Source organism: Syzygium oleosum, unplaced genomic scaffold (assembly GCF_021117445.2).
Source record: "Syzygium oleosum isolate NSW1041296 unplaced genomic scaffold, Sole_v2.1 Sole_v2.15, whole genome shotgun sequence".
In the NCBI taxonomy this organism is placed as follows: domain Eukaryota; kingdom Viridiplantae; phylum Streptophyta; class Magnoliopsida; order Myrtales; family Myrtaceae; genus Syzygium; species Syzygium oleosum.
In genome coordinates this window covers 8,684,343-8,708,994 of record NW_026607499.1, presented here as the reverse complement: position 1 = coordinate 8,708,994, position 24,652 = coordinate 8,684,343, and the positions used below count along the sequence as shown (strand labels likewise).

Genomic DNA, 24,652 nt, shown 5'->3' with positions numbered 1-24,652 from the left:
AATGAAATTACTTGCAAAGCATAAAAAGCATGAAATTCATATCATCATGGTTAGGCTACATCGTAGCTCTAACAAAGAAAATTAGAACATAATAGAAGAAAAAGCGAAAATATAAATTAAACCAAACATCTTGAATCAAAGAACAAGAATTTTGTCACTACTTTTGTCTTCTCTTCAAAATACTTGAAAAACTTTCAGAGCACTGAAAACAAAAACGATCTAAAAAAAACTCCATGTTCCCCCAAGTTATCATATTTATATGATAACATCCAAGACTCCTCTCACAAGGCAATTGCTTCTTTTTCGTATAAAATTAGGGAATAAATCGCAGAATTCCCAATGTGATATCCACCTTCTAACTCTTCTCTGGGTTGCATATTCCTTTCCTTCTTTTTGCCATGTTTTCCTTATTTTCTCCATATCTCAATATTCTGCATAAACAAGGAAAAATTAAGTAAATAAAAGGAAATCCAAATATATTCTAACAAATATTGCATTATTTATTGCCTAGAGTAGATAAAATAACTCTATTTTTATAGAGTTATCAGAGATCCTTTTTAGCATGGCCAAAAAAAATAAAAGGGAAAATTCCAAATAAGAATACACTCATTTTCTAAAAGAAGAATATGAAGTGGACTTTGTTTCGAATAAGGGTTAAAGTGATCATTTAGTCTCGAATAAAGGCCTTACTCATTGAACGGTCAAACTTTCGTTGACCGATGAAGAGATGCATCTCATATGCGTATTCCGGCAACCAAATTAGGGGTATTTTTGTCTAAAGATACTTTAGTTTTTTTTTCTTTCTCTTTTGCCCTGTTCATCATTTTCTTAATCCAAGCCAGAGCCATGGTTATCACTATTCATCATCTTCGTCAAGATCGAAGATAGGCAGGAGATTAATATCTAGATTAATACTTGAAGAGCTGCTTGGGAGCAGTGGCAGTGGTGTCTTGGTAGCGCAGATGCTAGAGAAGTAAGAGTTCGGGTATGAAGGGCCTATTTGGCAACGTGTCAAATAGTGAAAATTTCTGTTCTTTTGTTCCAAGAATTAGTTTGGGAACAGAAATCCGTTTGTTAAAATTTTTGTGCTGGGGCACAATTTTGCAAAAATTTGATCCCAGAATCAGTTTTAGAACAGAATCAAGAAGCAAAAAAAAAGTAGCTTCTTGATTCAGGAACAATTTTTTTGGAACTGATTCTTCTTGGTTTTCTTCTTTCTTTTTTATTTATTCTTCATCTTCTTCCCGCCCACCGCCGCCCCTCGCGGCGACCGGCCGGGGGACGCCGCCGGCGACACACGGGCCGCCGACCAGCGACGACGACGAGTCGGCCTTGCCCGGATCTGGCGAGGCCGACCTCGCCGTCGCGGGGGGTGGCGACGGTGAGGTCGGCCTCGCCAGATCTGGGCGAGGTTGAGCCTCGCCTGGCCATGGCGAGGCCGACCTCGCCGTCGCGACTGGAGAGGCCGGCAGCGAGGGCTGCGAAGCCCTCACTAGCCCTGGCCTGTTGCTGGTCGCCGGCGCCGGCGACCGGCCATGGCCAAGGAAAAAAAAGGAAAAAAAAAGATAAAGAAATATTAAAAAATTCAAAATATTTTTAATAAAAAGAAATTTTGTATAGTTACCAAACGCATTTCTGTTCTTTTTCTATTCTAAGAATAGAAATTTTGGGCAGTTACCAAACGCCTTCAAATGCTTAGAAATTGTTCCCGGGCACAAAATAAAAAAGAATCATTTCTGACCAGAATCTGTTCCCGGACACAGAATGGTTGCCATGTGCACCCTAAGTGATGTTGCATACAGCTTTAAGGGAGGTGGAAGGGTCAGCTCGGAGGCGGGAGCAGCGAAGTCATCGTCGAAGCTATTGCGTCGATGGATGAGAGTCCCGTTGACAACGGTCACGATCACGGCGAGGAAGAGGATAGTGGAGACAATGAAAATGAGGAGGCGGCAACGAGTCCGCTTGCGAAAGGCCTACTCCTCCACCTCATCCGTAGCCCTTAAAGTACTCCCTCAAATCCATTCTTCGCCTTCTTGTCTCCTTCTTTCCCCCAAAAACTCCGATCACATTTGAAATTCAAACTGATTCGAGTTCCTTTGCAGTATGCGCAATGAGAGTGACCATATAAAATGTGAAGTGTTAGAGAGGGAAGTTGCGATTTCTGGAAGGTACTTGATCCCGGCATTAATCTAATGCCTATCTTCAACATTAACGAAGAAGATGATGAATAGGGACAATCATGGCTCGGACCAATGAACATGGCAAAAGAGAGAGAAAAAAAATTTAAAATACCTTACCCTTGATCGGATTGCCGGAATACATACCTGAGATACATCTCCTTGTCGGTCGGCAAAAGTTTTGACCGGTCAGTGAATCTCGAACAAGGACTTGACTCATTGACCATTTCAATCTTTATTTGAGATAAAATTCATTTAAAAAGAGAAAATGAAAGCGCTTTGTATCCCCGTTTAGAATTTTCTCAAAATAAAAATAAAAATAAAAATAAGTTCTCGATATGAGCAATTGAGCATCACTTGTACGTGGATTACCAAAACCCGCTAACCAAACACTCCCCATTCTCCTTCTCGAACCCCAAAATTCACTCTCGTCTCCCACCTTCTTCACCTGTCGAGGTTTCAGAGAGCAAAGCAATACGACAGCAGAGATCGTCTCAGCCGCCGGACGATGCAGCGATGGTGCACGAAGCTTCGGTCGCTGACGATCCAACCGGTTCGCTGCTCCTCGGCCTCGAGCTCTCGCCGTCTCCTCCACGCCTCCGCCCTCTTCCGGCCGCCCCCCGCTACCTCCGCAACCTCCGCACTGTGTCGAGCGCCGAGCTTCTGCAATGCGCCTCTCCTGAACGCTTATCTGCCTGCGCAGTACTCGCCTCTCTGCTTCCGCTCGCTTCCTCATAACTTCTCCGTAAGTTTCGATGCGGTCTCTTTCGGACTCCTCTTCTCTTGCAATTTCCCCGTCGTTTTTTCCTGTTCCCATCTTGGCTGCGGAGGAAATGGTTGTGGGGAGAGAAAAATGGCGAGCTTCTTTGTCGATCGGATGTAGTTCGGGGTTGATCATGGGGTAGGGATTTCAGATGTTTTGAGCGGATTCTTTGAAATGAAAGAGGCTTTTTGTGTTAGTGTGTTTGTTGATGTTGGTGCGTGGTTAGTAGGCTCAAGTGCGGCACGTGTCGTCTCGAGACCGGAGGAAGAAGAGGAAGCGGATGACGCCTATGGTTTCCAAAGTGAAGAAGATAAAGATGAAGTTCTATTCGTATGGTTTTCCCCCCTCTCTCTGCTGATGATTACATGATTTCTTTCATGTATGGGGCAGTTTGCGTTATTTGATGGTGTAAATGGACTGTCTGTGTGTCATCCCTCAGATCGTACAAGTCGAGATTCAGACCGATGAATGATGGAAATATCAGACGGTGGAAGGAAGGCAAACGCCATAACGCGCATCTCAAGGTTGGCCTTTCTTTCCTGTTGGCTTTTAGCTGAATTCTTATTATAAGAAATCATAGTACTGGAAGTTTCGGTTAGTTGTTGATGATGCGGTTGGTTATTTTTTTTTGTGGTAGGATGTGTGTGTGTGTGTGTGTCAAAAGATGCGGTAGCAAACGTCCTCTGTTAGATGTTCATATTTGTGTGAGTGCTGCATTACAGATGCACTTGGTTTTGCCATTAGAACATCTCATTCATCTTTTGGAAAATGTTGACGGATGCTATCTCGTTGCAATCTCGAAAACTAAGATAGTTTGCTTGTGAAGTTCCAGATTGGATTACACATAGACTATAATTCGGATTTTGTAGAAGCATGCAGTGGTACCTATTATCCCAATGGAATGCAATCGTTATCCCCGACAAAATAGGATTTGGGATAGAATACGGTGCTTGTGTGGAGCAAAGTAGTTTTTGGATGTCTGTAAGTTAGCCTTGTGGGTAGGACTTGTGGAGTGGTGGTATTTGTCCTCAAGTTGGAGGAATTGGAATGAAGTGAACCAATGCTGAAGCATGACTGTGAGGATGCACGTGTGAGTTGTGTTAGAAAAATCACAAATCGGAGAATTGGTGTCATGTAGAGAAGTTAATCTATCATAGTTGGCCCACGACTCATTAGTTTAAGTTTTTGAGTGAAGGTGGGTCCAACTGGTTACGTTAGCAGGCTCGGACTTTGGGCTCCCTCTTGGTGATCTCCCCAGGTAAAAGGTGTTGGGCTTCTGTTGCGAGCTCCCAACCATTGGATTAATGGGGAACGGACTTAACGCTTAGCTCACGCGTGAGGGGGAGATTGTTAGAATGTACATGTGAGTTGTGTTAGAGAAATCCTACATCGTAGAATTGATCTGGTGTAGAGTAGTTAATATATCATAGTTGGCCCATAACTCATTAGTTTAAGCTATTGAGTGAAGGTGGGTCCAACTGGATACGTTAATAAGCTTGGACTTTGGGTTTCCTCTTGGTGATATCCCAAAGCGAAAGTTACATTTGAGCGTAACATCACGTATTTTCTAGTTATAGTGAGAGTTAAGTATTCGAAGATATGGAGATGGTAATCGTCCCTCTTTGCGCCGCATTTGGAGCATTATGTCATGGAAATTACTTCTTCCCAACAAACATTGGCCTTTGTCGTGTGGAGTCTTTGAGTCTCTTATGTTGACCTGTTGAGCAGTCAAGCTTTTACCATCTTGGCATTCCTGCGGATGCTAATCTTTTAGAGGTGAAGTTTGCTTGGAGAAATTTGGATGCAGTGGCCCGTTGCAAGGGACATTTGATTGTTGAACTACTTTTCTTCCAGTGAGCTAGTTTCTTATCCTTCTTTACATTCTTTGAAAACTGTACGCAAGGTGGTCATCCTGCATGAAAAATTATAGGTCACCTTATTACGAAGGCTCAGTCAATGAGTATGGTTTCTGGTCAAGCAACACTACTTGCTTTTTGACCTGCTGTTGCCGGATTGCTAGATGAGTCACAGGTTGTAATATTGTAATTTCCAGTATTATTATGCCTCACTGGGCGGCTTTTGATGTGATGTACTTTGATGTCACTGCTACAAGTTTGTAATAAGGAAAACATGAAATAGGCTTTGCTGGATTTTCGTACTGTCAATGAAGTTTCCACTTGCCACCATCAAAGATAGGATGAACTTGGTCATTGTTCCCATAATATTTTTTCCCTGCCCGAGCAGCTACTGGTATTCTGGGTACTTTTAGCTCTATGTAACAAATAGGTTGAGATCTTACTGTTGAGGTGACTGCAGTATGTTCTAAAGGCCATGATGACATTGAGATGCAGTTCTTTTTGTACCAAATGGCAGTAGAGTGCTTCTTCTAGGGGCATTCAATTATGATCTCGTGAAAAAGAAAATGTCATTGTTGACTTTGGAACAGCATTTTGGTTGCATTTATTCGTGGAAATCGATGATTATCAAGTCTGCTGAGTGATACCATTATGTGACTAAGTGCGATCGGACGGATATAATGCTTCTCGAGCTTTCTTTAATTCATAGAGCAGTTTTGTTGCATCTCATGCTTCTCCACTTGTACATGTTCCATTCATATTTGAAATGCTCAATGCTTGGGATTAAAGGTTAATAGGCTAATGAGACCTTATGTCCTGATGCAGTCAAAGAAGTCAAAGAGGAGGCTGCGAAAACCAGCTACTGTGCCCTTGGCGTATGCCAAGGTAATGAAGAAGCTCAGCTTCTGCAGCTGATCACTGCAGTCCATTGGGCTAGCGCTGTCAAGGCTCTTCCAACTGGTGGGAAATCTTTGAACACCAACCTTTTCTTTTTTCTTGGGGAAAAAGCCTGCTCCTTTTTCTGGGTTTAGTCAGCTGAGCTTTTTTGTCGTACGACTTAACCGAATAGCCACATTTGATTATGCTTTTCCCTTCTTTCACTGGATGAGCAACCATTGGATAAGTGATAAGCAAATTATTGATGATGACTCTGCCTTTGTTTAATTCTGGTTTTCTTTTCGATACTTATGCTCTGTTTAGGAGGTACAGGGCGAGGAAAGTAGAGAGAAACTTTCAAAATTCCCTCCTTGTTCTTCTTCGCAAAAATTTTAGATATTCCACGTCAATCCATAATTTTCCTTTGCATCCACTCATTCCCAAGCATCTTTGCATTGCTGCATTTTATAAAGGATAATGAGATTTTAGGCGTAGGTGTCCTTGGGCGACATGATCTCCTTGGTAATAATTTTGCCAGGCAACTTAGGCCTAATGCTCTCAGGCACGGATGATTTCATGTCATTATCAGGAATTGTGAGACGTGCTTTAATTGTAAGCATGATTGCCTCGGAGTAAGGCGAACTTTGGATTATTTTCTTATGTTTTGGCCTCGTATTTGGTGCTATACTAAAACTTGAAGGATTTGTTTCTTGACCCACTCTGTCGGTCATCCCAACTTGAAGGTGATACTGCGGAGTCCGATGGGGCAAACATCGTTAAGCATGGGCATCAGGTCGGACAAAACAAGGACTGCAAATCCTTTTTGTCAACGGTAAGATCTTCGGACATAACAGTGCTGAGGTCTAGAAAACATTCTGTCTATCGGATCCTGTTCAAGCTAAGAATGGCATCATCCATTCAGTTCGATAACATGCGATTCTTATTACCAAATTCAAGCTTTAAACTATCATAACTTTGAAGCGGGGCCAATCTAACCCATTCTAATGTTAAACTGGATCATCAAGGCTGGTTCCAAGTAGAAACTGTTCGAATCAAGATTTTTAATTTAAAATCCGTACTTCTGAAGTTTCGCTCATTATTTTACTCGATTTATGACCTGATTTGCGTTTTTCCTGTGTTATTTAAGCTCGGATTTGGAGGCTTTTTTGTTGAAAATGTGGGACTGGTTTTCAAGTAAAATCGACAATGGGCCAGTTCGAATTTCCATCTCCGTAATCTCTTGACTAAAAGGCAACATCAACAAAGCATCAGGATGGTGATTGCAATAGTCTCATGAGTCTGACTCTCAACGGCAACTACCACATAGTAGCAAAGGGTAAAGCCATACTAAAACTCCTCACTTATCGCTGAATAACAATGACAATGAGATGCATACGTCCTAAGGCACAAGACCGAGCCGACAGCATAGAGAAATAGACACTAATGGAGAATGAACCCTAAGCCAAGACATAAGGAGAACCACCTGATTGGAAATTTAAATTTCTAGTTTGCGAATTGGCCCTCTTCTGGCTACCCTGTGTTTGCCGTGGGCTGTGATTAATAAGCTGTCTTTTAGACAAGACAAAGGTGCAACCTACGGGCCATGCCAACCCGATATCAATACATGGAGTTAGTGTAGATCGAGTGAAAGAACTTCAGCACTCCACTAAACTGGATAGAAAAGGTCCACCCTCTACAAAATCTCTCGAATCTGATCAATTTTGACGACAAGTAGGATATTTCTTCCACGGTAGATTGATAGGAACATAACACAACAAAATCCCAATAAAACCTAGTACTTAAGAATAATCAAAACTGAACAACTTGGTTGAATCAGACTTGGCGTCCAACAGTTGGATACAACATTGTAGGGCCGGTAAAAGAAAAAAGCAACGAAATCTGAGAACAAGATTAATTAGGATGGACCAGAAGATCCAACCATCGCACGAAACATGGTTGAAGGCCATCTTTTTGTTGTTTATCATATGCTACAAAGCTGGTGAGTCTTATAGTCCCACCCAATATGAACGGCCGTTGCTGTTGTGAACAGCTGATGGAGATGGAGATGTCACACACCACTCGTACCAAACCTTCATGAAAGTTCAAATAATGAGAAAATCTGTCATCCTTACCATTGCAGAGAATTCAGAGGTTAGAGAGGGCCCAAAGTACTTAGAATGTATAGGACACATGATAGCTCAACACTACCCAATGTAACAAAAATTGCACCTGAGTGGTGCCAATGGATAGCATGATTTTGATTCATGAGATAGTTTACCTTCGTAGAACCGACACAACGCCAAAAATGTACTTCTAGAGGAGAACCAGGACATACACACACCGGCGTCCTTAGAGGGAAAAATATTGGGAACCTGTATCCAACATTAAAGCATGGCTCTCAGACTAATAAAAGCAACTGGATGCAAGAACAAACACTTACAAGAGGGGAAACCACACATAAAAGCAGTGAAGGAGCTTTTCAAGATGATTACTAGATGCATTATTTTGGTGAGGCACAGCTTACACCAAGTGGACCTACCAGCTAAACATATTCGGAGTGGCAACTGATGGCTCAATGCCAAGATGAACGTCTTTGTAAAGTGTTGCATCAAAGTAGCCAGCAAATCCTACAGATTTTGCAAAGAAAACAAATTAACATGTGTTCTCTGGGCCATGCCTTAATCTCCAAGGCATACCAGTTATGAGTTATTCCAGTGCAAACAACATCCTCTTTTCTATCCAAAAAGGTACTCTCAAATGATGTCAAGAAGCTTGACTTAGGGGAAAAGCTCAGCCTACTCACAAGAAGAGCTGTACTTACAAAAGAGGGATGCCGAGAACTATAAATAATATGTTTTCTTTCAGAAGTCAATTGTGCAGATTACAGAAATAAGATCAACACGACATACCATGGACAAGTGCTGATCCCATATCGCTAGGTATCTCAAATTGCAGCTTTTTGGAACGTTGATTACTTCTCTGAGGTGAGAGGTCTGGGTGGGTAAATGTGAAGACCTAATCACACGTCGAGGACAGTTATTACAATCAGAAAGTGAAAGCTCAAGTTGAAACTTACAAATCATACGACGGTCACAAATAAGAACAGCAAATGATTCCTAATCATACAGTCACACATGCCATTGGTATAGAGAGAGCTCACAGGTTGTGTAGGAGCAAGCCTCGCTACACTGTGCAATTTGACAACATAAGCCGTTTCAAAGTGGACAAGATCTTTATGTGATTTCACCTGCAATGCCACATTAACCTTTGAGATAAAGCATCCACATAATGAGTGGTAACTCTGATACAGGAGAGGGGCATACATCATTATATAGCTTCGATGTTGTCACGGGCTGTATGAAGCTTGTGTACCTAAAATGGGCATATAGATAGATACATGCTACATGTGAGTGTCCCTAGATAACAGGAAACATGAACTTTAATGCCAGTTAGAAAATTTGACAGTCATTAATTGGCTATAGTCCCAAAAGTACAATAGATAGTAATCCTGACTTATTAAGCTGAGGCATCACTCTAATCAATTCAATGTCCACGAGATTTTGGTAGATATCATCTGTCAGGTGTGTGATACAAACTCCAAATATAAACATTTATCAACCAGAGATACTTTGCTAGCTAGTCCCATCATGGACTCAAAGTAGTTGAAATTAAAGTAGAGCTATCTATATCAAGCGCTCAACAGAGTGATATCAACTTTTAAACTTTTAAACCTTTAGCTCTTTTGTCCAAGTAAAAATCGAGCTTATAAGGAAAATTACAAGTTCCTTTTTCCTACGTTTCTTACAAGTGATGGTCTTGGTTGATAAAATGAAAGCAGAAGAGGAAATAAGCTGCAATGTTGTGTGTTTCGAAAAGAAAACTCAATCAATGATGGGAGTTGCGGAGTCAAAAGTTAGCAAAGAATTAAATGTGAATAACTAACACAAAATGAGCCAATCTGGTATCGGATATCCATTTTATCTAAAAGGCAACGTGGATTACGGGAATCTCACTTATAAGATTTGAGTCAATAAAGTAAAGATGCATACATAAAGTTTTATTTTCTGATTGGAGAATCACACAACTCAAGAGATAGGCTAAAGAATTGTAATCAACATGATCACGCACATTTACAAGCGTTAGCAAATTATACATACAAGAGAAGACGGGATTAATTTTTATCATCAAATAAAGAATTTTACTAAAGGGCCCTGATGGGGCCAACTCAACACATAAAGCTACGAAAATGGGTGTTCAACCAACCAAAGTTACAAATATGACAAAGAAACTCATTTGTAATAGTTTGAGAATGTGAATTCTGACCAATAGATTTAGCAATAACAGTCCATTTTTCTAAGTAAATATGACATGCGGCTTTAAAAATTAATAGTTTCGTCGACTGGAGTGGAGGGATGGTGTGGAGAAGAGGGTTGGGAGAGGGAAGGGGGAGGGGGGGGTGGTATTTAAGGAGACGGACAGCAGAATTTTCAATTGATCTACAATGCGCATGGTTTTAGCATATAGTCTATTTATCATATAATGGCGACAAGCTCTTTTGTTGCCTGTTGGTGTCCTCCTAGCATGCACACCATGCTAAATAAAGTATATGCATAGGTTTCGACCAAAAAATATATATCTGAATAAGCATCAGCTAACTGACAACATTTGTCCATTATTTTGAATACTGAAAGAACACGTACGATGATGGAATTGACAATCCATCTTGCTTCAAAAATCTCTGGGCTCCATCTAGACATTCGGGAGAGAGCTCATTGTCGCCAAAAGAACCAAGCAATTCACTAACCTAAGATAAGCAAATACAGTAAACACTAGCTCACTGGGAGATTAAAAAAATCAATTACATTTGACTAGAAAAACCTACCAAAATGTCAGCTTTCTGAGGAGCATCCCAGTGACGCATATCACTGGAAACTATGGTCACAGAATTTTCCCACCCTTCTAATTTGACCAAACTCTGTCAAAAGTATACATTATTATATCAGAGTTCAAGAAAAGCATGAGCAGAATTGTTGTAATAAACGTTTACAGTAGAGACCAAAAAATAGCTGACTCACGTGTAGTGTAACAACTGCATTTGGATTTTTTTCCACAGCATAGACTTTTAACTTACGGCCAGTTTCTTCAGCAGCCTAAATATGAAGAGGAAAGAAATTGCATATCAGATGCCCAGCTATGGAATATGAGCAAACAAAATTGTCAACAGTACAACCTGCAATGATGCCCTTACTAGTGGTCCACGTCCTGCTCCTACAACCATCAGTACCTTTGCAAAAATAAAAGAATAACAATTGTCCTCACTATAGATATTGCAACATGCAGAACAAAAAATCAAAGGTGGAGCAAAAACGCCAAAAGCTGGAGAGAGAGAGAGAGAGAGCATACAGTGGTTATAACCGATGCTTTCTCATCAGGAACTCTGTCAATCAAAGCTTGACTAATCGCCCTTTGATACTGCAAGAAAAAAAATTGAATGCAGACAATCAAGGACAAAGGGGAAAAAAATCATAAACAAGGACAGGAAAATGTATGCATCCAAAAAACTAGTGATAATTTCATAGGGAAAAGATCTGGAATGTGGATGTGAATCCCACACTTGTCCTGTCCGTGTTCATAACACTCGACATCTGATATTAAATGTGCTGATATTAGTTGCACAATCTAAGGACACGGAAATGAACACTGTTAAGATATGTGCTGATATACATCTTGATCCCATTTCCTAATAACTTATGTTTACCTGAAAAACTGTCATTAGGGTAATTGGTATTATAGCATGGGTCAAGAGTTCAAATCCTAAAACTCCCTCTAAATTTCTTAGGTTAATGTGTTCTAGTCCAAGGTTATCTCATCACTGCTGTTTTTCTCGTGTTAGGACTCACTCGCACATGAGACGGCATTTTAAGAAATATGCTAAAATACAGTGTGTGCTTGTTTCCTTATAGCTTAAGTTTTTTTGTAAAAACGGTCAACTCCCAAAAGTCATTAATAATATAACTTCAACATGCAATACCGGCACTCTCTTCTTAACTATTGAAGTGAGAGATTATGAGTAAATGACAGACCAGAAGCATAAGACAGAAGTTCTCAAAGAACCATACCTTAAAACTACAGAAGTATAAGACAAGTTCTCAAAGAACCACATCTTAAAACTACAAACATATGTCACCAACATGATAGAGCTATACCTGGGTGTACTTTACTGTATCTTTCTCAAATGTCTCATAGGTTTGAGCCTCCAGATTATCCATAAGAGGCTGTAACAGAAACATATAGATGAAACGGGATTCTAAACCTACTTCAGCAAAAGGCAATGTCTGCAGATATGGAAGACTTACTTGTAATGGAGACTGTAAGAAGTCCCGGTAACCCAACTGGATCAAAAGAACGAGTTAGACAAAGCAAAAGAATCAGCCAATATTAAAACGTTCAAAGTAACCTTTGCTTTATTATTCTGTTTTTGTTTTCTGAAATTCTCATCCTTTCATTTGGAGGGAAGACAGATGAGGTTACCCCTTCCTTCTCTTCATTTTTTTTGGTTTTTTTTTTGGTGTTGGCGGTATGGGGAGAGGAAGGGGGGGAAGGGGGGGGGGGTGTTTGTTGTTCAGTGAATTGATGGTTACCTCAAACCGTTCTTGCTCAGGAAGTGGATCCAGCCTCTGATAGAGATAACCAACATACTCCAAGTATGGCCTCAAAGTCTGTACACCTAGCTTAAGATCGTTTTTGTCAAACAATGATGAAGGCCAGGTTCAATGAAGTAGTGCAGTCATGAAGATGTATGAGAGTTTCTTAATGAAATCCTTAATTGCTCGTCAAAAAGTTCAGACATGAGACATGCTAGCAACGACAAATGAAAGGAGTGTTAGAAATAATGAATTGCCAACCTTAGTTGCCTCAAGAAACTTCAAAGCCAAAGAAATATTTTTGTTCATTCATGTCAAAGCTTTTGAAAAGAAATCTTCTAAACAAGTCATATTGCTTGATATGACAAAATGATGCATTATAAGAACTCCAATACAAAGCACAGAGCAATATTCTAAGAGGACACTTACAGCCAACATTGTCCCCATTATCCGTAGCAGCTGGATCTGTGCTTCCCCTCAAAACTTTATGTAATGGTTTTCCAGAAATGACTATCTAACAAAACATATTTTGCAAGAAGCACATAAGTTTCATAAGGCATGCATAAAAAGCAATGGAAAAGGCAACTGCCCACATTAGTTCTAATCAATTACTATGGTCACAAATAGCTTGTATTTGATTCACAGAGACTAGGAAGTAAGATTTAAGGGCAAAAATATTTTTTTAATATCTTTACACCAGTAAAAGGGAAACATTAGCATGATTAACAGAACTCATCATTTGCTGAATCTCACTGCTGCTTGCTATGAGAAGTTATTGCACTTAGCCTAAGCTAGAAACCAGCGATTAAAACCTTGCTACTTGTAAGACACAAGTAGCGACTGCAATTTTCTGCCACCAATCATCAACCACCTTAGTATTGGTTCCATGCCACTTTATTTCTTGCAGTTGACTACCTCCCTATACAATCTACAATCATTTCTCGGACATCTATGAGATCACATTGTCACCAACACCTCCACTAACCTTCTCATAATTGGTCAGAATGGTCACAACTCACAAGACATTGCCAAGAATGCGTAAAACCAGAAAAATGGAAAGGGACATAAAGGCTTTAAGCTTATTTCATAGTTATCTTCTCCATTGCATTAATATCTATTTGAAGAGACAAAGCTACAATATATTCCCCCCACCAACACATGAAACACCAACATAAGCATTCCTCCTCCATCAAGAACCACTTTGTCTTGTTGTTCCATTTCTTGACAAAATCTCCCTAGGTTGTCACTAAATACTATTTCTTCAACTCACTTTAGCTAGTCCCAAGATACAGACCTTGAAACCAAAGAAGAGCCCAACCAAACGTTGTGTCATATCCTAGTTAAGCCGATTCAACATTAAAATATATCGAACTTGCCCCAACAAAACTGAGTACTTTTGGCTACAATTACTGCATATCTGATTCCACCGACAAATTAATTGTCTTCCCTATGAGTTCTAATCTCAATAAGAATACTCGCTCTTACTATTTATTCGATATTATGGATATACCGCATCATTGAGTATGTACTATGTATGGATGACAAGATTCCATTAATACAAAGCCAATTCCATTGCATGAGTCCAAACGGAAGGACCGCATTTAGCAATGGATGGACTATAATTTGTACAGGAAAAGAGTATAAGAAAAATTAAAATTTCTGGAGGCAAAGAGCTTTCACAGAGAAAAGGAGCAGGAAATCGCAGAACTTGGAAGTACCTGTACTGAATGATTGAAAAACCCAGTGATAAGCTTCTGATGCCGTTTTGACAGGCAAGGATAACCCCTTGTATTTGTTAAAAAGCACTGCCACATCAATAAACTATTCTTTACTTTTGATTTAGTTGAGAAGCAGCAAGTAAAGCGATGACTATCTTTTTTCAATGAACCAAGGCCCAGATATAGTACCTCTGTGTTTAGGATTGCTGCTCTAACAGGCTCTCCAAACCAACGGACAAGCGAATTTGCTGAAGGCAATGTACTCCTGGAAATAGAAAATTCTCACTCATATGGGGAACATATAGCTCCAAAGCACACTACTGGAAATTACTAATAAATACACTAGCTAACTTATGAATGAATTAGTTTACTTACGAAACATCAAGAGCAATTGAAAGCTGGCTGCGATGCTCACAGAGAAGGCGAAAGGAATTCCACAGTTCCCAAGAATCAGTCTAAAGGCAAAGCAGATGTAGATTTCAACCAAAATTTGACAAGTAATAAAATGCACCTTCTCTTCTTTTCACTCGTTTACTTTATCTCGATTTTTTCTTTTTTTCTTTTTTTGAGGAGAATGTTCTCTACCCGATGTTCACCACAGAATCAGATTTGAACTAGATCTATGTATTACCAAAACAAGGAAGAAAGTACTATGAAGAATGGACTAGATAGACTTAGAGGACAAGAGGCAACATATATTACTGACCATATCATCAGTACTTGTACCCATGGAATCATCCTCGGCCTTGAACAAAGGAATTCTAAGCCACAACTGTTCATAAGAAGCAGAAAATGAGAGACAAGAAAATATAGTAGAGATAGACAGTGATCAAAAAGGGAATGTATGATCAGGCACCTGCATATTGGTCAGACCCTGCAAAATTTGATTAATGCACCTAGCATAATTTGCACAGGATGCTCGCCTAGGTGTAGGAAGCAAGCAGGCCTGCAGAAGATGATGAAAGCCAATTGGATCTTACAAGAAAAGCATTTTTTTTAGCATGTCTCTGACCATGACTATTTTTGCCAACAGAGCATCATAAATTACATTTTCCAGTGGAGCAAACAGCTGGTTACAGTGAGCTGTATAACGAGACTGGTTTCGCTGCCAATTCGAGTGATCACATCCCTAAGCTACATAGATTTCATGATGTGTTAGGGCTCATGGTCACCATGCATGCCAACGTTTCCGCTAAAATCCTCTTCAATCATTAGCAATGGATTTCTCGAAGTTCATGTGTTATGCCATCTGAGAGAGACCTGGAAGGGAGCATGCAAACTTATCATGTAAAGCTATCAACAATCTATACCTGCAGGGAGAGGTGAGAAGCCCATGCTATTTCCTGCTTCAAAGTGGTTTCAGAATCCAATCGCAGGATCTCGTCCTCAGAATCCAGGTCAATCCACGAGCTAATTTTTCCTGAGCAAGAACATTATCGACAAAAGAAGATCATGGGTACAAGTTCACGACACCTAGAAGATTCTCATAATATATGATATTTGTTCTTTAAGGCATAAAACTTAAAATAAGCAGATGACAGTCAAAGCAAAGCACATTGAAATGGAAATGTCTTCTAAACTAGAAAATATGGTTTTGTCAATGCTCAAATTCCTACAAATGATGCTGATTGACAAAATAGCCAGAAGGTGGTGTTTCCTAGTTAAAGAGACCACCTTATCCAAAAAGAAAAACGAAAAAGCAACACACACAGAGGGACTAGCGTATCTGGTCTCAGGTGGCACTTCGTTTTGACACAGTTCCTTTTTTTTGGGGATCTCTTCTATTGTTAGAGGAGATGATTCCACCAGTCTGACTAAGATATTGAAAAAGATTACACTAATGTCTTTTTTCTATTAAGGAATTGAAATGTATTGATGTTTTAGCACCAACTATGTAGCTTCTTTTGGAAGAAACAAAAGTAATCCAACTTTTGAAGAACTTCCACCCCACCAATTTGATGCAGATAGAGTACATAAACGAAAGAAAAGTCAAAGCACATTCAAAGCTTGTTTGGTATCAAAGCTTGGGTGCCAGTAATTCCAAATCACGTTTACCTGCATTTCAGAACAGACATACATAGGTACATGCAAACGAATTTATACATATATGAAATATATGCAGTACGAGCTTCAAACCACTTAGAAGACTCATTTACACAAGTAGAGACAAAAATCCTTTGACAGATTGGTGGGAGGGATATACCTATGGGAGATAAGGATGGTCGAATCACATTATGGCGAGAGGATATGATAACGACCTTCGATGAGTAATGATATGCTATGCATTACGGGTTTGATCGTAAAAACCGTTCAGCCAAGCCCCAACTAACGAGAAATACTCTTTTCTTTTTGTCATTTTGATGTTGTTGTTATTGTTCTTCTCGTATAGAGATGAACCTAACCTTGTGTATGCCAATGTAAAATGAATCCAGCGTGAACGTCAAACAAACTTAAAAAAAAATCAGAACTAAGAACATGACAAAGAGAAGGGTCTCATACCCACAACATGACTGCTCCACTGAGAAGGGTTCAAAATTAAGTCTGACCCAGCAAATGGCAGGACACTGGATCCATTTCCATCTTTTTCTAGTAAGCTTGGCCTATAAGTTGGATTCATCTGCAGCACCAGTAAAACCACCACGCAAAGCTGTTAAAAAATATACATTCTAGCATGAGAAAATCTCTCTCTCTCTCTCTCTCTCTCTCTCTCTCTCTCGTAAATCTTCGTGCTCACGTTTTTACTGTTGTCTATTGTAGTGTAAACAGCTATTCCTAATGAGTTGTCCCCACAAAAGTGATCATGCAGCACTACTAACTGTCGCCGATTAAACCACGTCATATGCACCGGTTGAAAATGCACCTCAAATGCATATGAGCCCGAAACCTGTACCTAGCTCTTAATATTTACCAACCACAGAGTCCCAATAGGTCAAACTCACACACGGACCCAACAAACTTCTCAACACAATAAGAGGCCAGCCACCGACGAACAATTCAGTACACGCCACTAGAGAAGCTATTGGAAGCAGAATCAATTCGCACGGACACGGGGTCGTCGAAGCGACTGCGTCACGGACCGGACGGAATCGAAGCAAGCGTACGAAAAAAGTGCTTAAAGCCGAGAGAGAGAAATGCTCGAAAATGTTAGAAATGGCTTTGCGACGGATCATTTCCAATGATCGATAGACGGCATGGGGGCTTGACGAACCAGAGGACAGACGACGAAATCGAAGCCGCCGCGGGAGATGTTGAAAGAGAGGAGGCGAGGGACGTCGTCGTCGAACTCGGACTCCACTCCGCAGTACCGGGACTCGCCCTTGTCGCCGGGGCTTCTCTCTCCGAGCGGCATGTCTGAGCTCCGGCGGCAGCGATCGTAGGATCAGGAGAAGCTCGAGCTCCCGGCGACGAGAGAAGATGGAGAAGATGCACCGAATGAGTGAGGGAGAGAGGGGAAGAGGGAGGCAAAGTTTCTTCTGTTCAGCTTTTGTTGATAGTGGAGGACTTGGTAGGGTTTTAGGTTCAAACGGCTAAACCCAGAAAAGCAATTTTGACCCCAAAAAAAAAAAGAAAACAAAAAAAGAAAACAAGTTTTGCCAAAAATAAGAAAGAAAAAGAATAATTGGTGCTCAAACTAAACATCACTCCCTTAAGTTAAGACAAAAAAATTTCGACCAAAAAAAAAAGGTTAAGACAAAAAAAAATATTCACTTTAATAGTTAAATACTACTGTATCTTGTGGATGACTATTTTATGCACCATTTTGAACGCCTAGATAGGTGGTAACATTATGCTTGTAATATAAATTCGATTGCCTATTAAATGGAAGGTAAAACTTTATGACTTTATATAGGTGAAGGTCAATAGATGATTGTATCAACACAAACAACTCTTGAGAATTCTTAATTCTTGCCAATCCTCGCGGCCATCTCTCATCCTTTTAGATACATCTCCAATCTCTAAAATGTCCACTAAAAACTATCTTAAAGTCAAGATAAGCCAATGAATCGCTTTTCCTAGCGATCAAACTTGCTTTCTGCGTGATTATAGTATGCAGACAAAGCAGAGGATTTTAAGAAAAAGAGTCTTGTACTTCTGCAGTCTGTCCGACTCTCTGATCAGCCTTCGCAAAAATGACAAAACTTCTATAATCTTCTCTAGGCTGCTTTTTGGCAAATTCCAGAGCTTGTAAGCAGTCGTGAAACCTCAATTCGCATGCAAATCAAATTGATAAAAGAGTATGAGGTCTCCTTTTCTAGTCTAGAGGCACGTGTGGCAATCTTCTTTTGGATCCAACTTGTTAGTCATTCAAGGTAATCCTTAGGGCTAGTATGTAATGTTACGTTCATGTCGATCGTGTAATAAAATAGCCACGAGAGTCCATTAATTTTTTGGATAATTTACTTTCGAAAATTAAATGCGAAGCTCTTTCAATTTCACAGCCATTGAAATTCTTTTCTAAATCAAACCCAAAAAAGAAAATTCTTTCGAATATACTTTTCATTTAAATTTTTATTTACCCCTCTTCAGACATTTTTGTTTGGGAGATTTTGTTAATCAATGGCCAACAAGAAATAGCCAAGACAGTCCATTAATAAAAAAAAAAAAAAATGTGTTCATCTTCCTTGGCGAGACAATTACCCTAACGCGCCGTCGGTAAAGTCGTCTTCGCTCCACTCTGCCGTTTGCGACGGTAAGCACCGCAGACGCACGCACCCACGCGGACACATACAGTCTCTCACTCTCTCTCTCGCTGCCGGCGGCTGTTCCTGCGAGTCTCGGCTGCATTTCGAGTCCGAAGTCGTGATTCTTTCTTAGGGTTTCTTCTTCAAAGTTTTCATCTGAGGTACTGGTCCCCTGAGCTCGAGTCTGTCTTTCGATGCAAAGCGAGAAAAAAGCAGCACTTCACTCGGGTCAATTTCTTTTGGTTGATTGGTCTGATTTTGCTGCTTGCACCACTGACATTGTTTCCAACTTTTTGCTCTTTTTTTTGGGTTGGTGTTTAAATATGTTCATGCTCTGTTTTCATTTCATTCTTTTGGTGATTGACTGATTTTAATTGATACTAAAGCATCATTATTATTATTATCGTCCGCTACAGCAATCTAGGAACTAATTGGATGAAAGGAATGCTGAATCTCATGTTTTTGCCATGGACAGTTTCTTTGTTTTTTTTTTTTTTTGCTGTCCTCTCTTATTTTTTCCGAATGCAAAACCCCTTTCAAACCCTCATTGAAGAAAGTGATCGTAGGTCGCAGAGAAATGGCGGGTCGTTCTGGTTCGCTTCTCCGATCTGTGAGATCGTCGATGGGGTCCTCGCGAAATGCTTGGCGCCGTGATGATGCCCACTTTGGCCAGCCTCACCGCTCATTTTTCACAATCAACAGGTTATTCCTCACATTAAGTGTTTCGCCTCTCAGGCTACTGAGGTTCATGTTTATGTTTTTTTTCCTGGAAACTGAATTTGGTCCTGGGTTTGTGATCGTTTTAGTGGCAGAACCGTGGGACAATTGGGCAGCAACCACTTGCCAATGCCGATTCAGGGTATTAACCGTTTCTCACTAATGACAATAACTCGATTGCTTTCTTTTCTTTAGACCACTTGTAATGAGAGCTGAGTAGATTTTTTGATCACATCCAAGGTTCAAAGGCTCTGATATTCCTTGTCATACCTGGCTAGCTTTTGATTGTCACCAAGGCAGATTCTGTCTTTAGGGTATAAATATCAGGGTCATCTCACAGCAGTTTCACCAAGGGTGCCGACTAGAGCTAGGTCAGGCACATGGTCAGTTGTCTTGATTAGGGGAGTATTATAATTAGGGTAAAAGGGAACCAATGAAAGGATTGGCATATACTCAAACCTGGAAGTCTACAAGGCATGGTAGAAGTAGAACGAATGCAGGCGTGACTGTAGAGAGAATTTGTTGCGATGGTGAGTGAATTCACTGATGGGGGTCCTAATATCTTATCTGGAGTAACAGAAAATACGTCGATAGTTTATGCATAGGCCGTCATTGTTGCATAATCTGGGAACTAGAATGGTGTTTCTACTGATGGATAGAGCATATAGTTTGTTCAGTTATTAATATGTATGTATTTTACCGTGGTTTCTTTTGACAAGATGATCTTTTCTTCCTAATGAGAGAATAAAAAGGAATGGTCAGATAAAAAGAATACTAGAGAAATCGAATTTTTCATTGTATGAACACTATAGGGTACATTTTTTCTTCTTCTCTGTGATCCACATTAATTTGATTTTTGGCCTGTATATCAATTCAACTTTTGGGCTTTTTGAAGGCGTGGCATAAACAATGATGGTTTTTTTCTCGGAAGCATGGACATACAATCTCTATTGCTATAGAACCTTCATCATATTTGAAGGTTTTCTTGTACTTCTTTTGTGTCAATGGTGAAAATGTTTTGAGGCGCTTGATTGAGGCAATTTGCTGCTTGAGTGATCGATTTTTGGCTTCTGTTTTAAGAAATGAAACTCTCAAATCTGCCACTCAATGCAATTTGTAGTTACAAAAATTTGACAATTTGCCTCAACAATGATAAACAATTTTTGCTGGTTCTCATTCAGAAATTGCTGATGTTAGCAGCTCCTGACCTGGTCAATTTGATTCTGTTGTTGACACATTTATGCGATCTTATAACACTTGACATTTTGAGTGATGAGTTGATGTGGTTATATGATGTTTCAGTTGCTTCATTCTCTTGGGCTATGGAATGATTTTAAGCATGAATTCTGATTGAAAAAATAATTGAATCTCTCGTGTGAAATAAGGAAGTTGATGGTTCTGTCTTTTATGCCTTAGTAGTATTTTCCTATCATTAGTTTTCAACTTATCCACAGGTGTTATTTGCGAATGTCTAGGTTGTCCGACACGTCAAATGTACTCTCTTAAGATAATCTGTAACCACAGAGATTACAATGCTATCAAATCCTTTAACAAATGAATTGCACTAGAAGTCTTAAATCTTGTGTGCAAAATTCTATCAGATCCCTTTTTGGCTTTGTGCAGAGTTGTTGCGATTCATCTGAAAAAGTAGCAATTTAGTCTCTTCCTATTGTCAGGATACTGATGGTCGTGTAGGTGTGTTCATTTATTGGACTGATAACTTTAAGGGCTGGCAAATATTTTAAAACAATTCAGGGTTGCATTGCACAAACTAAAAAGTTAGCATTACGTTCAAAGGTTTTGGACTTCTAGTGTAATTTATCTGTATGTGAGCTATCTATCCGTGCTACCTGCTTGTATTGGAGAGCTGCACTCAACTAATTATCTGCACTTTCCTTCTGATCCTCACAGGTTCCTCACTGAATAATCAATGCTTGAAAGTTACTCTAAATTATTTGTCTAATGAAAAATTGTTATAGCCCATTTGGATGATGATGCTTCTCAACCTGTCAAACAGTAGCTCAACACTAGTAATTGCATGAAGTGTTTTACTTGATAAAATTCCTTAACTATGACATTTTATCATAAAAATTAGCAACTGTGCTCTCATATCAAGGCTTGTCTTTTGCACCTTGACCTTCGTCTCTCAGAACCACATGGAACTTGAGCCATTGTCATTGTGGGTAAACACATGGAACTTTAGCCTTCGTAGTTGAAATTGCTGTCCACTTGTTTCAGTGACACTTAGAAGCACGATCCACTTTTTGGAGTTACAGTGTTGCCCTTCTCTTGATACCTGATGTTGGATTAATTGCTTGCGATTGTTCTTGTCTTAGACATGTATTTTTTTGGAGTGCATTGCATATCTCATCTTGACTGCCCTTCTTGACAATGAGGGTATTATCTTGAGACTTGAAATTATTTATTCAGTTTCTAATATTTCTGTATTACAAAACTAGCAGGTTATACGAGACAGGGTGTTTTTGCGAGTAACTCTTGTTCGTGGAACATATTGCACAATTCGGCATTCGGCAATTTCTTGTCTCAGGTCAGTGCCTTTGAAATTCTTTACATCTCATTGTGTAGGCAGTTTTCAAGAATGGGAAAGATAAAAAAGAAAGTTTCATATGTTTCTTAACAGTGGCTTTAAGAGGCAGTGGCCTTGGAAGTATTAAAATTTAGGAACTTTTACCATATTGAATTAATATGTTATTAATTCCACAGCAGCGAAGAACTTTCATTCAGATGGGGACTATCCTCAAAGTCGTGGACAATTCAGGGGCGAAGAAGGCGAAGTGCATCCAAGCTTTGAAGGCGGGAAAGAAAGGCGCAAGACTAGGAGATACCATAAAGGTATCTATCAAGGAGGCCCTTCCCAACGGGAAAGCGAAGAAAGGGGACAAATTCAGTGCCATAGTCGTGCGCGCCGCCATGCCGCGCGGCCGCTGTGACGGCAGCGAGATCAAGTTCGACGACAACGCCTGTGTCCTCATCGTGAATAAAAGCAAGGACAAAGACCCTGTGGGGACAAGGGTGTTTGGGCCGGTTCCACACGAGCTGAGGAAGAAGAGCGTAAAGATCTTGACCTTGGCGGAGCATATCGCATGAAGAAATCGTAGTCGTAATGTGTAATGAGGTTCCTAAACACTGCAGTGATGTCTGGATCCGTTTCACAAGGAAGTGCTTTTGTCCCTCTTGAGCAGCTTTGAACTGTTCTTGCATCTGAAGTGATCTTGTTTGGATTAAAGAGAGAAGAACTCCCTCCCTCTCTCTCTTTGAGAAAAACTCGTATTGAAGTTGGAGTAGGCAACTACTTTGAGAATTTATATTTCCTCTCTCTCTTGTAAAAAGTAAAAGGGCGATAATCTTTTCGTGGCAAAAAGGGGAAAGAAGGTGGTAAGTTTCAAATTCTCTGAAACCAAGTGTCTTTCTTAAATATAGTCCTTTTCCCTTTTTGGCAAAAAGTAAAACAATCTCATCTTCTAAAGTTATGAAAAATTGAGCGGAATAAATACTGGCATTTTATATTTTCCAGTTGATTTGTTAGAATCAAATCAAATAGTTGCATTTTCGGGTAATAATAATGGTAATGTGATAAATTTACCTAAAATTAAATTTTTGATCATGAAAAACTCCAAATTGATACATCTGTGATAAATTTATCCAAAATTATTTTTTTGACCATCAAACTGGTACAATTGTAAAAAATTTACTGTATGTTAAATTGAATTAATATCATGAAAAATCACAAATTGGTAAAAATGTGACAGATTGTTAAATCTCAAACTGGTACACTCGTCAACTACCACGTGTCATCCAACTAAGCAATTTAATGGTAAAATTTAATGAAAACTAACGGAGGGTAAATTTGTCATAGGCGTACTAGTTTGGGGTTTTTGGTTGTCAAAAATTAGTTTGGGGAAAATTCGTCGTAAGTGTACTAATTTGGGGTTTTTTGTGGTATTCACCCTAATAATAAGGGCAAAAGCCACCAAAAGTTCTAAATTATGTCAATTGTGACACATTTACCATAATTTTTATTCCATGATACCAAAAATTTCAAACTTGTATTTGTGTGATGCATTTACTATCCGTCAAAGTTCTGTCAATCAAAACCGTTAAAAATCTGCCTACATGGACGTCAAAAAGTAAAACGGCTTAAGTTTGGGGTTTTTTTTTGTCACAAGAATAAGTTAAGGGTAAATGTGTCATAGTTGAAATTCCATAGACTGGAATTCTGATGAAGCTTTTCATAGTTAGTTACCAAAGTATTATGGAGTAACTTAACTAATTGATTCCGAAGAATTTGTTTAGGTACATGGACATAGGAAGTTTGATCATTATCCACTGAGATGAAGAGAGCATCTTTAGTGTCAGGAAAATTAATATCAATAGCATGATTTTGGACATTTGGAAGTGTAAAGTAGCGCCTATAGAATCAGGAGTCTGAGAAGCTCCTCTGAGTTGTAGCTGAACTTTAAGAGCTCAAAAGAGTCTTGAATTCGTAAGGGCCATGTTAAAATTTGGAAATAGTGTAACAAACACTATTCCGACATTAAGAGTGATTTGGATTGCACCAATACAAACATGTTGGTAATCCAAAAAACGAATATCCAGAAGGGCCATGTGAGCAACAACATGTAATCCTTTAAACAAATGGATAGCACTGAAGTAAAGATGCGCATACCCTTATTGTACCCATTGACGAGGAAAATTAGGGTAACAAAATGTTCTTGCTGAGTAACAGAAATAGAATACTGGTTGAATCGGGATGACTGGACATATTCCTTAACTTCTCAGGGTACATGTGTTGATGAGCTGTTTGACAAAACGTAGAGGAGAGAAAGAGGGGGTTTGACGAAAGCAGAATATGGATTAATGAGGGGAAAATGACTAGATCTTATTTGGGGTTTTCAATGTTATAAAAAAAAATCAAAGTAAAAATTTAAGAGTGAGCTGAGAGTTAAAATAGAAAAAATAAAAAAAAAAATCACGATGAGTATAATTTGGGGTTCTTCACGACTTTTTCCACGACAATAAAGGCGAAGCAAAAGCGGAAATGAAAACCACAATTAGCTAACAACGTCAACCCTTAAAGATTCTCGCAACAAAAAGTTGGTTCGCTGACGCGGCCTCCACGCTCCACTCTCTCTACTCTACCCACCAAGTGGACACAGAGCAACAACAACTCTATTTCCCCCCGAAATTGCCTGCTCCAA

General features: G+C 39.6%; 3 protein-coding genes across 8 annotated transcripts; 2 read left to right on the top strand and 1 right to left on the bottom strand.

Moving 5' to 3' along the window:
* The first annotated feature begins 2,536 nt into the window (after window positions 1-2,536).
* On the top strand, window positions 2,537-5,960 carry LOC115675420 (uncharacterized). The gene is made up of 4 exons (XM_030598060.2): window positions 2,537-2,922; window positions 3,170-3,270; window positions 3,380-3,464; window positions 5,622-5,960. Exons 1-4 carry the CDS (start codon window positions 2,686-2,688, stop codon window positions 5,709-5,711), a joined length of 513 nt encoding a protein of 170 aa, XP_030453920.2. The 5' UTR covers window positions 2,537-2,685; the 3' UTR covers window positions 5,712-5,960.
* A 1,492-nt stretch (window positions 5,961-7,452) lies between these two features.
* Window positions 7,453-17,539, bottom strand: LOC115675413 (protein arginine N-methyltransferase 1.5). Of its 2 annotated transcripts, XM_030598045.2 has the most exons (23): window positions 17,243-17,538; window positions 16,534-16,651; window positions 15,345-15,454; window positions 14,891-14,980; window positions 14,741-14,806; window positions 14,410-14,489; window positions 14,224-14,299; window positions 14,035-14,121; window positions 12,746-12,830; window positions 12,314-12,399; window positions 12,029-12,064; window positions 11,879-11,947; window positions 11,076-11,144; window positions 10,903-10,956; window positions 10,748-10,822; window positions 10,555-10,647; window positions 10,373-10,476; window positions 8,996-9,044; window positions 8,833-8,919; window positions 8,582-8,687; window positions 8,212-8,299; window positions 7,951-8,044; window positions 7,453-7,762 (listed from the first exon to the last, which is right to left on the bottom strand). In XM_030598045.2, the coding sequence occupies exons 1-23, from the start codon at window positions 17,381-17,383 to the stop codon at window positions 7,679-7,681; spliced, it is 1,947 nt and encodes a 648-aa protein (XP_030453905.1). In that variant the 5' UTR covers window positions 17,384-17,538; the 3' UTR covers window positions 7,453-7,678. The 2 variants fall into 2 exon arrangements, 1 of the variants encoding a protein (XP_030453905.1); XR_008818052.1 differs by lacking the exon at window positions 8,212-8,299 and having other exon boundaries at window positions 17,243-17,539.
* Window positions 17,540-18,698: 1,159 nt separating this feature from the next.
* Window positions 18,699-22,761, top strand: LOC115675416 (50S ribosomal protein HLP, mitochondrial-like). 5 transcript variants are annotated; one of them, XM_030598056.2, is made up of 5 exons: window positions 18,699-18,877; window positions 19,283-19,418; window positions 19,523-19,575; window positions 21,893-21,981; window positions 22,161-22,761. In XM_030598056.2, the coding sequence occupies exons 2-5, from the start codon at window positions 19,294-19,296 to the stop codon at window positions 22,539-22,541; spliced, it is 648 nt and encodes a 215-aa protein (XP_030453916.2). In that variant the 5' UTR covers window positions 18,699-18,877; window positions 19,283-19,293; the 3' UTR covers window positions 22,542-22,761. The 5 variants fall into 5 exon arrangements, with proteins under 5 accessions (XP_030453916.2, XP_056174596.1, XP_030453917.2 ...); XM_056318621.1 differs by having other exon boundaries at window positions 18,700-18,877; window positions 19,290-19,418; window positions 22,158-22,761; XM_030598057.2 differs by having other exon boundaries at window positions 18,700-18,877; window positions 21,896-21,981.
* The last annotated feature ends 1,891 nt before the right edge of the window (window positions 22,762-24,652 follow it).